At 38.6% G+C, this 13,928-nt stretch overlaps 1 protein-coding gene across 1 annotated transcript; it reads left to right on the top strand.

The window, feature by feature from the left end:
- The first annotated feature begins 808 nt into the window (after positions 1 to 808).
- Positions 809 to 9,943, top strand: LOC121620427 (adhesion G protein-coupled receptor E1-like). Its single transcript, XM_041956466.1, has 19 exons — positions 809 to 824; positions 2,149 to 2,274; positions 3,494 to 3,637; positions 4,256 to 4,402; positions 4,502 to 4,648; positions 4,733 to 4,770; positions 5,100 to 5,180; positions 5,476 to 5,505; positions 5,604 to 5,766; positions 5,896 to 5,982; positions 6,068 to 6,243; positions 6,322 to 6,510; positions 6,653 to 6,856; positions 6,961 to 7,202; positions 7,306 to 7,372; positions 7,733 to 7,824; positions 9,046 to 9,205; positions 9,463 to 9,519; positions 9,809 to 9,943. The coding sequence occupies exons 1-19, from the start codon at positions 809 to 811 to the stop codon at positions 9,884 to 9,886; spliced, it is 2,244 nt and encodes a 747-aa protein (XP_041812400.1). The 3' UTR covers positions 9,887 to 9,943.
- Positions 9,944 to 13,928: the final 3,985 nt, after the last annotated feature.

Raw genomic sequence — 13,928 nt, 5'->3', positions numbered from 1 at the left:
CGACTGAGCATAGTCCCTATGAATTAATTGAAAATCAGTGCTGCTGATTTTAATTTTTGAAGATAAAGTTGGTTAGGCAGGACATAATTTATTTTAGATCAGAGTTTTGAGACGTAAATTAAATACAAATTATTCCAATCAAATAATGTTTATAATTATGATACAAAAATATAGAATAGAAATCTACATTTCTATATTTTAGTTGAGATGATCACTTCTTGTTATTTGCTTCAAATTTACATAATTTATACAAAGTTTAGCAAAATCCCTGACAGCTTCTCCTTAACTCTCCATTGTTTCTCTTTTTCAAAGGCTTACTTGTCATCCCGGTCACTTGTGATTTTCCTCCTGGTACGGATTATTTACATACTTACAGACAAGAAAAAAAAAAAAAAAAAAGCCTCTAACAATAACCATTAAATTGTCATTCATCATTGCTTCCTTGTTCCCTGCAGGTTCTTGTGATGGATACACCAACATAACTGAGCCATGGCGCAACCGAGACTTTACATCAACTTCTTTCCCGGGCTATCCCTTAGATGATTTAAAACTTCTTAACAACTGGTGGCGCTTTATGGGCATTGGTGGAGACAGAGTTGTTACATCATGTATAGGCAACGCTCGTGGTGGCACATACTATATGATTTATATTCCATTTGCATATCCAACTACCGAGTCTGTGACCCCCACAACAGGGACTGCATTTGGTTATGTTTCTTACTGTAATGGCGTTAGTTTGTCAGTGAGTGTGGCTCTGTGTCCTGGAGGATTCTTCGTGTACAAACCATTACAACACCCACACGGCGCTATGGGTTACGTGACCTGTGAGTTGCTGCAAATTGTTGGAATGATGGACAGCATGTAATCCACAATTTGAATGTGTTAACTTCCAAATGTGTCTACTTTTCAAATTGAAAAGCATTTTACAAAACTGCCGTTGCAGTAGTGGAAAATGAATGTTCACAAAAATATGGTTTCAAATACCATGCAATCATTATGTCACAGTTAAAAAACAAGACAAAAAGTAAGTGAAAATGTATGCACAATTTGTTCAGGAACTTTAAACTTGCAAACACAGAGGCATGGTAAACTCCATACACTGAGCACAGCAAGGAGTCCAAGAAAGAAGCCACAGAAGAGTTTGCTAAAGAGTTTGATGAACCTCGACTCCTCTAGTATTTTTCACCATGCTAGCCTTTAAAAGCAATCTCAAACTTTGCAGGATTATCAGCCTTCCAAGGGACCCATAACTGGCCCCAAATTATGTAACCTGCCTGAACCGAAAAACTCTCCAAGATATGAATTGCACAATATCAATATAATGATATGGCTCTTTGTAACTTCTTTCTACTTTTTATTGGGCCAAATGGCCGAAAGACTTGTTTCTCCCTTGTTTTACAGCTATTTCTATTGGTTGTGTGTGTGGAAGAATCTTTCTGTGTCATGTGGCCTGCAGTTCCAGTAAAATAGATGGAAAGAACTGCCATATTTGGTCCCACATATAACACAGTACCAAAGTTGCTACATTGCCAGTCCAAGCCTGGGTGTGGGATTGCACAACTCATTATTTTTAAATGTTAGTTTATCATAGAATGAAATTATAGTAATTTTGTCTCTGTTTAGATCATTCAAAGTGTTATTCAGACGCCTGTGGACCACTTGCTCAGTGTCATCTTTATGGAGGCTGTACCTGTATTCCTGGGTATGAAATCCCCCCAAAACACAAACCCTCTCCAGATTCATATGGTTGTGTTGGTAAGTACATTTAATTTTACTGAAATGGTGAAATTGAATTATTGCAGCAGGAACTACAACCAGAGGTCTCATTTGCTGTAAAAGCACGCAGTTTGTCTGTTTTTAAAATCATGTCCATAATATCTCTTGGCAGACATAAATGAGTGCCAGAGGACTGCAGGAATTTGTGGCTCTTACTCCAATTGTAATAACACCATTGGCTCATACATCTGTACCTGTTTGGATGGATTCAGTGCAACAGATCCAGCATCACCACCTGCAGGGTCCAACCCATGCAAAGGTACAAATAAAAAAATATCTCTGTCTCTTTTTGATGTAATTAGGTCATATTTATGCAGGTTGTGAAATGTGATCACAGATTGATATGAGCCTGTTGTCAATTGCTCTCTATAGATATTGATGAATGCCTCGACAATGTCTGTGGTGATCATGGGACCTGCAACAACAACCCAGGAAGTTATGCGTGTGCATGTCACAAGGGCTACCACATTGTACCCGATGCCACTCCTATTTGCCAAGGTCTGTACCATACTATATTGTACTATACTATACTGTAGTCTGCTTAGCTATATGATACTATACTCTGCTATATTATACTATTCTACACTATACTATGCTATACTATACTATTCTATACTATACTATACTATACTCTGCTTAAGATAAGATAAGAAAAGATAAAAATTTATTTATCCCCAGCTAGGGGAAATTTGGGCATTACAGCAGGATGTAATAGTGTTGGAAAGAAAAATAGCAAGGGAGACAGAGAAAATTCAAAAACAAAATACAAAATAAAAAAAAAAAAGATTTTATATATGTACATATTATACAAGCAAAATTAAATTTGGACTATATAAAAGAAAAAAAAATGTAGAAAAAATATATAAAATAAAAATATGCATTGCTTCAATAACTGTGGGAAAAAACATAAACACAGTCTTATGTTATGTGATGCTGGAGTTGAATAATACTATACTATACTATACTACGCTGAACTATGATAGGCCATACTATACTATGCTATACTATGATATATATATATATTCTTTTTTTTTGTAATATGTACTGAGCAAGGGATTATCCATAATTTGGTTGTCAAAAAGTATATGTTGAGCTCTGCAGGTATTGACAATCCATTTTAAGGCTGAAAACCATAAACAATGACAAAATCCATTAAAAAACTGTGCATCAATATGAAACACAGTATGGGCAAATAAACTGTACCTACATGGTGAAGACAGTTGCTTTACAATGGTAGAGTGGAAAGTTAAAGTGGACAACACACAAAAATCTTAAATTATTCAGCCATTTTGGTGACAGACTTCAAGAACTGCAGGATCTGATAGTATGGCAAAGGCCAAAACTTATGGCATATGATACATTTGTTGGTGTTTGCCACCAGTGCTAATTTTGTCTTTGCAAAAATCACAGAGTGTTTGAATGTTTCAATCTATTACAGTGAGAGATACACCTTTAGCTTAGAATATGGACAAAAACCCTCAGGAACATGTTTCAGCTGTTCAGAGAAACCCTACTGATTTATAATAACACAGGGGCTAGCCAGGAAAAGAGGCTGGATTTTTGGTATTTGTTTATGTTTGACAGTATGTAATCTATTTGGCAAATGTAATTTGCTCTGAGTCATTTTAGCCTAGTCAAAAGCAGAGATGATACGCTGACGGGCCAATTTTCAGTTTGATGAGAACATTGCCACTTACAGTAACTGTCGCTTCCTCAGATATCGACGAGTGCTTCAACTCAACCGTCTGTGGTCCTGATTCTATTTGCACCAACACACCTGGAGCTCACACCTGTGCATGTCAGCTGGGCTACACACAAACTCAACCAGCCGAAGAACCCAGCGAGAACAACATCTGTATAGGTACCACAGTAGCAAACCTTAGAGTTGAAACATCTGTGCATGGATTGCTGCTGTTTCGAATACATTGTTTTTTGTATGAGAGAGAAGAAGACACTTTTCAGCAGTAAACATTTTAGAAAATAGAAATTAGAACAGAAACTTTTTTCCAAACTTTTTTTTTTACTGGATACTTTTTTCCAGCATAGTATCCAGTAAAAATATGGTATTCCAGTGTCTCACTTGTGTGGAATGCTTACGTCTTTTGTGTAAAATTAAGTAAATTGCAGATTGTCAGAGGAAATGTAATCACAGGATACACTGATAAACCTAACCTGCACTGTGCTGTTTGTACCAAAATCAGCATTGATTTCACAACACAGTACTGGATTGAAGTATCCAAATGCACACAGCTAGCTCTAAGAGGAGGTAATAATAAAAAATCTTAAAGAAAAAAGAAAAGAATGGCAGCCAGGTAGAACTAGGTGGGAGATTAATAATTTCAACAGGTCAAGAGTTTGGATTAAAACGGGAATTCTTAAAGAAAGATCACAGGCAGCATGTGTAAATAATAAAAATATACTTTTGTGACGTCTCCAAAAAGTGTGTCTGTTCCATTCGTAACTCTTGCATTTTTTACAGATGTTGATGAGTGTGTTGAAGATGCTACTGTCTGTGGACCGAATTCCAACTGCACAAATTCAATTGGATCTTACATTTGCACCTGCTTCCCTGGTTATCGGCTGAACAAGCCAGACGTTATAGCCAGCATGGCTAACCCATGCACAGGTGTGTAGTCTTGTTCGGTATCTGATTGACATTCACAGTGCCTCTGCTGATTGTGTGTGTATAAGAACAGATAGCCCTGTGTGTCTTCTCTCTATACAGACATAGACGAGTGCAGTGAGACTCCTGGTTTATGTGGTAAACAAACCGTGTGCACTAATGCACCAGGGACCTTCTACTGTTCTTGTCCCGATGGATTCTTCCCTTCAACTGGGATCATGTGGGAAATGGGGGTCTCATTTTGTCAAAGTGAGCACAATCAAGTTGAAAGACAATTAAAATGTATGAAATTGTAAAGATGTTCATGCACGATATTTTCTAAATTACTGACAGGTATTCAAGATATTCTAGATGAAATAGTACCACCAGAGGTAAGCCCAGATTACTTTTTTATTTAAAGGACCATGTTGTGCATAAAAATGTTCAGACAAATATCCCAACTCCACGCAAATAAAGCAGCATTGTTTGAGTCTTGATAGAAGGAAATCTAGATGCCAGTGCTGACTCTGCCTTGTTAGTATGTTGAAGCAGGTACCAAGCCTGTTCCACGATAGCAGACTTCAACTGATGTCGCACTATTGTGAAATGAAAACATAGTGATTTTGAGATTATGGAAAGTTAGATAGTAGCTTTCTCTTACAAATCCCGAGCTCACAGTGTGGTATAGTAAACAAATGCGCAACAAACACTCTCATTGCAGGGTCAGACAAAAGAGAGAGCTTTCCTTGGCAACATGGATCAGCAACTTAAGGACAACATAGGTGTCGTCTTACCAGATGTGGTATGTAGAGAACAGAAACATAAAACAGCCCATGGCTTGCTCTCAGTAATAAGTAATAGTAACAAATAATACACAGTAAGAGTATTATTTACTGCTCTTTACTGCTACTGTGGTTTGTTAAACATACCTTTTAATGTAAACTTTAAATGAGCAACTAACTATAAATTGAAAGTATGTTTTAAGCATAGAGACAGATCACACAGTTCCTAAATGTTATTCTGAAGATGTGATATAATGTGACAAGGCAGTTAAGTTCGATCTAATGCTTTGCTCTCTGTCCTTGGTGTCTTTGCAGACAGTGGCAAACAGCTTTTCTGCATCTATGGTACTTTAATTTCAACAAAATTAAAGCCATGTATTATGTTTCATCTTTGTATTTTTGTTGACCTATTTATTTAACCATCACAACTTCATTTCTTGCAGGAAGTGTCAGGCGTCGGACCACAGGCCAGGTCAATCAGCGTGAGTAGTGAAGGAGACGGGGAGACTGGCAATGTGATCCTGGGCATCTCAGAACGTCTAGTTACTGCGATGGTGCCAACAACATTGAACAAAACCAAAAAAGCATTGCAGACTTCAATTGTGGGTAAGAGAAGGGTAGCGCGCAGAAAGTTAGTTTATATTAGATTATGTTTGAATTCTCAGTGAATATCATCTATACCTGCTGTTATTTTCATCCATGTGCAAGATTTGAGCCTACGTGCCTTTGGTCCAGGGAGTCATGATATGGACAGTGACTCCCTTTCTGCAAGAGGACAGACAATGGAAATCAACCTGCAGGCGCTAGCCAGTGCCAACAATGGTGAGGGAGAGCTGATTATAAAGAACATGATCACTGTGATCAACATGAACAAATGTCTGTTCTTGTTTCATGTGGACACTCCCAGGTTCTGCAGCAGCTGCCTTTTTGACACTAAATGGGATGGAGAGCCTTCTTAGCCATCAATACTTTCAAACAGTGAACAAGACAGAGATGTACTCGGATGTTTTCACTGCGATCTTGCCGTCAATGAACAACACCAACCTCACCGAGCCTGTCAACTTTACCATCCAACATAAGAAGGTGCAGCATCCATCATCCATCCAGCCACCCAAAAACAACTTTTAATACATCTAACCTCTGTGTCTCTTGGTTTCTCAGAAAGTACCTCAGTCAGGAATAGTGACGTGTGTGTACTGGGAAGACAAAAGCAAGAACAAAGAAGGGGGACAAACAGGAGTGATGCGTTGGTCAGTAGAGGGCTGTTGGGTTTCATACTCTAATGAAAACTACACAGTGTGCAGCTGCTCTCACCTTTCGACTTTTGCCCTCATCATGCAGATCGGGGAGGTATATCAAATTTCTATGTACATGGTAAAAGTGTGTTGTTAAGGTCAGGGACACAACAGAGTACTTATAAAATGCTTTTAAAAGTTACAGACCTGAGATCAGGTTGATCAGAGTCTAAGTGTGTTGTCAACTGCCTTCTCAGCCTCCACCAGAGGACCCCTTCCTCGAGTGGCTCAACCGAATGTGCGTGATTGTCGGGCTGTTCTTCTTTGCTCTGGCCATCTTCACCTTCCTCCTGTGTAGCTGGAACCCCAAGATCAACAACACAGCCCGTCTTCACCTGTGCCTCAACCTCGCCTTATCTCACCTGCTGCTGCTGTGGAATGACAGATATATTGCACATGAGGTGCAGTAAATTAAGATGCAGATTGTTGTTTTTGCTTTCAAACATACTTCATGGAATCTCTCACGCATGTGTTAAATAACACCCAAAACCATGTGTCTCCACAGCTGTCCTGCACCGTCATGGCAGGCCTTCTCCACTTCTTAGTTGTTGCAAGTTTTGTGTGGATGCTGCTGGAGGCGCTACAGCTCCACCTGCTGGTCCGGAGGCTCTCCAAGGTGCAGGTGATCCAGAGAGATGGCCTCCCCAGGCCATTTCTCTACCTGATTGGCTATGGTGTTCCTTTTGTGATTGTGGGTATTTCTGCACTGGTGTATTCTGATGGATACGGTGCTACTGAGGCCGGGGTGTGAGTAGGACAAACAGTAACACATGCACTCCTTCATATTCTTGTGTATGTCTGATGTGCATGTAGGTTGAAATGATTGTTTATTTGTTTGATTGTGCTGCAGATGCTGGCTCTCAACACAGCGCAGTTTCAACTGGGCTTTGACCGGTCCTGTGATTGTTATCCTCGGTGTGAGTATGCTGGATATTAGCAATTGCATCCTATGTATTTAGATGAAAATCCAATCAGCTCAGCCTGGTGTGTTTTTTAACTGTAACTTATCTGGACCAAATTGATAATATATCGCTGTTGGGCATGTTGACTGTCTTGACACGCTGCTGGATTCACAGTGAAGACCAAATGAATGTGCTGCAATCCAAAGAAAAAATTGGCCCTAATCATTTTTGGACCTCTATTTATTCATTCTACACAAAGACACATTTATTTACATTGTGTTTTGAAGGTTTGTGTGGAAGTCTTTTGTTTCTTTCTTTTTTGAAATATGCTATGTTCAATCTCAGCTCAGCCTCTGTGTCTTTTTTCCCTTTAAGCTTAATTGGATATTGTTCTGTGCAACTCTGTGGAGTCTCAGGCCCACCCTGGCCAACATGAAAAGTGATGTTTCTCAATCCAAAGACACCAGGTATTCTCTTTGCATAGAAATAAATATTTGTGTTATTTCTTGTTTGACTTGAAAGGAAAGTTCTAGGCGGCAGATCATATGTCATGATCCGCGCTTGGCATGCCTGTTTTTTGTTTCTCCTCTTGTGTTGTCATAGTCTGTTTCTTCCAGTCACATCCAGTTTTATTTTGAAGGTTCATGTTATGTTTCTTCTTCTGATTTACTTCCTGTGTTTTCCTGCCCTTGTAATTGTCTGATTTGTTTCACCTGTGTGTCATTAGTTGTCCTCCCTTCTGTATTTAAGCCCGTCTTCCCCTCAGTCTTTATCAGGTTGTTGTCTATGATTCTGTCTGATGTCATGCCAGTAGTGAGTGTTTCTCCTTGTGTTGTCTTTGTACATGTCCATGCCATGTTTCTTGTAAGTGTTCTTTAGTGTTTTCTATGTTCGTTTGCCATGCCATGCCCCTCGTATTTGTTTTCTAGGATTGTCTTGTAAGTGTTTCCTAATATTGTCTTTGTCTTTGTCTTTAGCAAAGCCACATTTCTTGTTTTTCTAGTGTTGTCTTTGTCCATGAGCCGTGACACATTCTTTGTGTTTGTTCAGTGTTCCCCTGTGCTGCCTTCATTCCCTGAGCTAAGCCCAACTACCCAAGTGTTTTTTTTTTTGTTTGTTTTTTTGATTTTGGAATTTGGTTTCATTCTTTTGACCTTTTGAGACTTTGGATTTTTGTTAGACTCTTACCTGCTTCCCTGTGATTACCATCATCTTTAGTTCATAAACTCTCTTAAACTGCTTCATCTCATCCTTGTGTCTGCATTTGGGTTCAATCCTCACTTCCCTGAAACCCTACCTTCCTGACTTCATACACAATATCCATATGGTATAGCCAGTAGGCGATTTGAAGGGGATGCCACCCAAAGCAGCTGGATTTTTAATGGAACCTTTTTCTGTCCCGCCTTCTGTCAGTTTAGTCTTGGATCAAAAACATTCTGTAAAACACATACTATAAATACTCAGTTCTATACTATATTGTATCCTATGTACTCTTCATGATACTTCATGATCAAAGTGACAAGTAGGAATGTGCAGATACGGAAGAGGCAATATGCCTCTATTGCTGTAATATTTCCCTAACCCATATTGTACTTGTACCTTTACATGTCAAGTGTCACCATAATCAAAGTCTTAAATGTTTCACCCAGTAGATGTCTATGTTTAAAGAACATTCTCATTGTTTACAGGTTGATTGTGTTCAAGATCGTGGCCCAGTTTGTCATACTGGGCTGTACCTGGATTCTGGGCCTGTACCAGACAAATCTTTTCTTTCAGTTGCTCTTCATTTTACTCAACTCCCAGCAAGGCACCTTCCTTTTCATCGTCCACTGCCTGCTCAATAAGGAGGTAGTCTTCAGGAGATCAGTCTCACAAGAAGCCATTTCACCATTGATGCTAGTGTAATACTAATAATATGAATAGAATGTCACATTGCATTTTGTTAAACAGATGAGCTACACAGACGTATAACCTATTATTTTTTATATTTTATGGGGTGTCATCAAAATGAAGCAGCATTGCTCTTGTGTAATTGTTTGCTTTGTAGACTTTGTGTAATTTTGAATATTTTGAACAGCACTGAATTGTTGTTTTGTATGCACCAGGTGCGAGAGGAGTACATTAGATGGCTCACATGCTCTTGTGGAAAAGACAGATCTGTGGTGAGTCCCTTGACATTATCTTAAGCACTTTTTATGTAAATTGGATTTAAAAAGTTGAATCACTGGCAAGTTTCAAACAGATGTACATGTGCCACTTAACATCCCTTATAAATCTATTAAAATGAGGCAAAACCCCAACTGATATTACCATGCCATATTCAGTGTTTTGTATATAAAAAGGATGAGCTACCCCCTGGCAACAGTACAGGTTTTAAGCATTTGCTGTGTACTGTGACTGCATTTGAATTTGAACAGCACTTATACTGAATTTGCGAATTTATTTCAACAGAAAGATGCACCTTCAGTGTCTGAGGATTTGGAAAAGCCTGAGGAACAGACAGATGAGGGCCAAAAGGATGATGATTAATCCCAATGAAGTGAACAGAAAAAAAACAAGAAGAAAGACAGAACAGAGACACAATTACATTAGTTAGTTACAATCATTATCCATGTTTTGTTGCAGAAGTTCTACTTTAATCAGTGCAAAAGGCGACATGTATTTCAGCATGAGAGTCTACGTCTTGAATGCATCATTGCCCATTTCTTATAGTTCTATCTGGCTGTGTTCATTGTCCAAGGATTGGGAGTAACATATAACACATATACACATAACATATGTAAATTCACAAGTTTGACAGTCATACACATGACATCCTTTAGAATTTTCTTTTGTAATTTCTACATCTCTTGTAACTTATTCAATTAAACTATAAGAATAATTAAATTACTTGTATTTTGTTAGTATATTTGATCTAGTTTGGCCCGTAATGTTAGAAGTCCCCACAGTGTGTGTGAGGACTTATCACCATCTCACCACCTTATTCATTTGCTTGGCTGTGGGAGCTTTCAAAACAGTCAACCCTCAGTCAGTCACTGTCTAAAAAAACAAAGTGAAAACATTCATGTCTCAGTTGTTTCTTTGTCTTTGCATTTGTTTTGTATTTACATGAGAGCTGGGACACTTCAAGGTGTGTCAAACTTTACAAGACAAATTCAGAGGACGAAAACCAAAGCAAAACCATCTCTCTCATTTACATGGTATGGTTTTAAATGGTATTTACGTCACACACCAAATTCTGAATAACATACAGTGATCAAAGAAGGACGTTCAACTTAAATCTATCAGACAGGTAACATAAAAAAGACATGAAAGGATCAAACTACAGTTTACTACAGTAGGATGCTGTCAGACATGCATGTAATATATGCATTACAGGGCAAAATAAAAAAAAATCTGCTCACTGCAGTTGATCATCTTTGGAAAGAAACACTAACATGTGCTTCACCTTTGGCAGAGTCACTTTCCCACCATGTCCTTGATTAATTAATGAATCCTTTTACTTTAAGCATGATTTTTTACAGGGATAATGCATGCTATTAAATATGGCTGTGGCAGTATTAGCCCATTGACAAGCTCTTCTTTGGAACTGCTCTTGTTGAATTTTGGTATGTGTTGCTCTTTTCCTGTTCTCACAAATTATATAAAAATAATTGGCAGACATCACTGCTCGTGATTGTGTTTGGACTTGAGCTTTAGACCGGCACATGTGAAATCTTTAATGCATTGGCTTTGGTGGAATTACCATATATCACATTTGTGTTTTCTAGACCTTTGCCTAGATGTGTATACATGTCAGAAGCACTGAAGAGAGACAACACAGACGTTATCTTGCATCGTCTGCACTAGTACAATGCATTTGTGTACCTCAAGGGTGCAGCATTCAATCACATATAATGATATAGTCGTGCATTTGATGTAGTTTTTTGACACATATGACTTCTAGGAAGCAGTATGATGACAGTTTGGTCATTTTTAAGACATCACCTAATTTAGATAATAGTGGGTAAAGTGTGAATCCCAGTGTTTCCTTTTGAATTGTACCTTTATGTCCAAGTTAAACACTTGGGATCTGATGTCATGTTGTTTTATTTTATTTATTTCTTTGCTCAACAATCATTTTTATTTTTATTCCCCAGTTAGGAGTACAGAATGAGTTTGATGTACAATGATGATAAAGATGAAAAAGCTTTGAAGAGGGAGGAAGTTATTTCATCAGGACACGAATGCCAATATTAGAAGAGATCAAGGGAAAATTCCCTGAATCCTTTGTAGCTGTTTTAATTATTTTTTACCATCAATCCCAGGACAGACTGCTGACAAAGCAGAGGAGTGATCGTAGGAAATAGCCAGTGGCTCTAAAGCTTGTATGAAACTTCTGTCTTATCCATTTTAGAGGACAATGAGGACTGAGCAGTTACCCAACAAACCTGCAGTGCAGTGACTGGGGTCACAGAGTGTACAAGCCGCTGAAATCCCCAGTGGAAATGTGGGAAAAGAGTGGAAATACATAGTGAACTTTTTTCCCTCCACTCCCTCATCAACTGCAGCCTGGGTTTTCTTGAGCTACAGGCACTTACCTACACCTACACCACTTTTGAGTAGGCAACAGTGGAAGATATAGTTGTAAAAGTGAACACAGCCTACTAGACATTCTGTCTTAGAGATCTGTGATGGCATTACTTCTCGTAAGTCAGTCGAGGCACTGATGCTGACTGTAAAAGTGTGCAATGTTGGACTGATATATCTAATTGTTAAGGCTACATATTAACGTTGCCGATGTTGGTGTAGTTTTATATGTCGACCACTAGATGTTACCAAAGGGCCATATTTTACTGATTGTACCTTTAATTGAGTGGGTTTTATTTAAGCTTTGGGTTCTGATTTTCCTCAAACTGCTCCTGGTGTGAAATGAACCTCTCCTGGTGACTGTGTACCTGACATAGTGGCTGTTATCTGCTGTCGGTTTTATGCATTAATTTGGGCTGGCATTAATCTAAGTGACCCCACACACAGTAGCACCACTGAATTCCAGAAAAATCATTTTTCAGCTGCCAAGAACAGAAGGTTTAAGCAGTGCAAGCCCACTTTGCACTGTTGTTTAAGTCACGGGATAAAGATTAAAACAGCCCAACGGAAGCTGAGAATATCCTTTGTATTTCCCTTATATGCGCTTAATGAATATGAGTTGTATTCCATTTACACAGCAGCACTCTTCTCAGCAACTAGCCAGCACAGGAACAAAGAGAAGTCCTCTGTTTCATGTACAAATATGTATGATGCAATAAGATTGTATAAAACAATGTCATATGATGACATACTTTCAGGCATGACACTTTCTGGAGATTATTACTGCTTGCTTATAAACTTACTTTATTAAATTGAGCATAAAGAATAAACACCTTGTAATTTGTTTGGAAATGTATCTAAACAGGACTGTATAATTTGTCTGTTTTGTCTGTTGTTCAATAATTTGTGGATGTGCGTGTGCTTTAATGTTTGCATGAGTGTGCGTGAACTGTAAGAGAAACTCTCTGCGTTCAAAATCCTGTTTAATGATGTGCAGCGTCTGTAAGGATCAGCTGGAACTCGCCGTCCTGTCTGCTTGAGCGCTGATTGCATCCCAGTTGAGTCTTGTGATGATGCCCTCAACTCTGTCCAGGCACGAGGCCACTGATGACACAGCCAACGCTCACACTCCATGTATTTAGTTGACTACCATGTATTCAGTGTCTTACGCTGAATCTATTTGATGTAAATTCTGACAGACTTTCACAAACGTGCACCACAACTGAGAAATGTGCAAACCAGCTTTCTCATGCGTTCCAAGAAAACAGCTTAAGAGAATTCTGATTCGGTTCTTGGACGACTTCATCCATCACTGTGGAGTTTTCTTGATAACACTGATGTGAAGTCATTAAGTTCGACATTTTGCAGATTCACTCCTTCAAATGTGTACATTTACTTGAAAGGTCATTAGTGAGTATTTTAATGAATTATAAACGTTTCCCTTCATTATAAAACTCATTATCTCAAGTGTCCTGTAGCTCTTTTAGGCCCTTGTTCCACACACTGGTGGGTTCCTAGTGGATCTGGTTTAGGATCTTTACATAAACAATGTCTATGTTCCTTCACTGGGTGCTGAATGTTGTCAAAGCATTTTGAACAACCTACAGACAATACTGATTTCAAAAAAAGTTGTGACGCTGTGTAAACACAAACAAATTGCAATGATTTGCAAATCCTTTTCAACATACTGAATACAGTACAAAGACAAGATATTTAATCTTCAAACTGATAAATGCTATTGTTTGTTGTAAACATACACTCATTTTGAATTGATTCCTGTAACACATTCCAGAAAGTTGCAGCAGGGGCCTGTTTACCACGGTGTTACATCACCCTTTCTTACACTCAGTAAGTGTTTGGGAACTGAGAACACTAATTGTTGTGAGACTCTTTCCCATTCGTGCTCGTTATACGACTTCAGAAGCTCAGGAGTCCAGAGTCTCCATTGTTGTTGTTTGAGCTTCATTATGAACTACACATTTTCTATGGGAGAGACGTCTGG

This window comes from Chelmon rostratus, chromosome 17 (assembly GCF_017976325.1).
Source record: "Chelmon rostratus isolate fCheRos1 chromosome 17, fCheRos1.pri, whole genome shotgun sequence".
NCBI lineage: Eukaryota > Metazoa > Chordata > Actinopteri > Chaetodontiformes > Chaetodontidae > Chelmon > Chelmon rostratus.
The sequence above is the reverse complement of the archived record's forward strand: the minus strand, read 5'-3'. Positions and strand labels throughout refer to the sequence as shown.

Excerpts from the sequence above, each read along its gene's own strand:
- LOC121620427 (XM_041956466.1), top strand. Across the intron at positions 5,506-5,603 it reads ACAGCTTTTCTGCATCTATG|GAAGTGTCAGGCGTCGGACC; the intron begins GTACTTTAATTT and ends CATTTCTTGCAG. Across the intron at positions 7,203-7,305 it reads GGTGCTACTGAGGCCGGGGT|ATGCTGGCTCTCAACACAGC; the intron begins GTGAGTAGGACA and ends ATTGTGCTGCAG.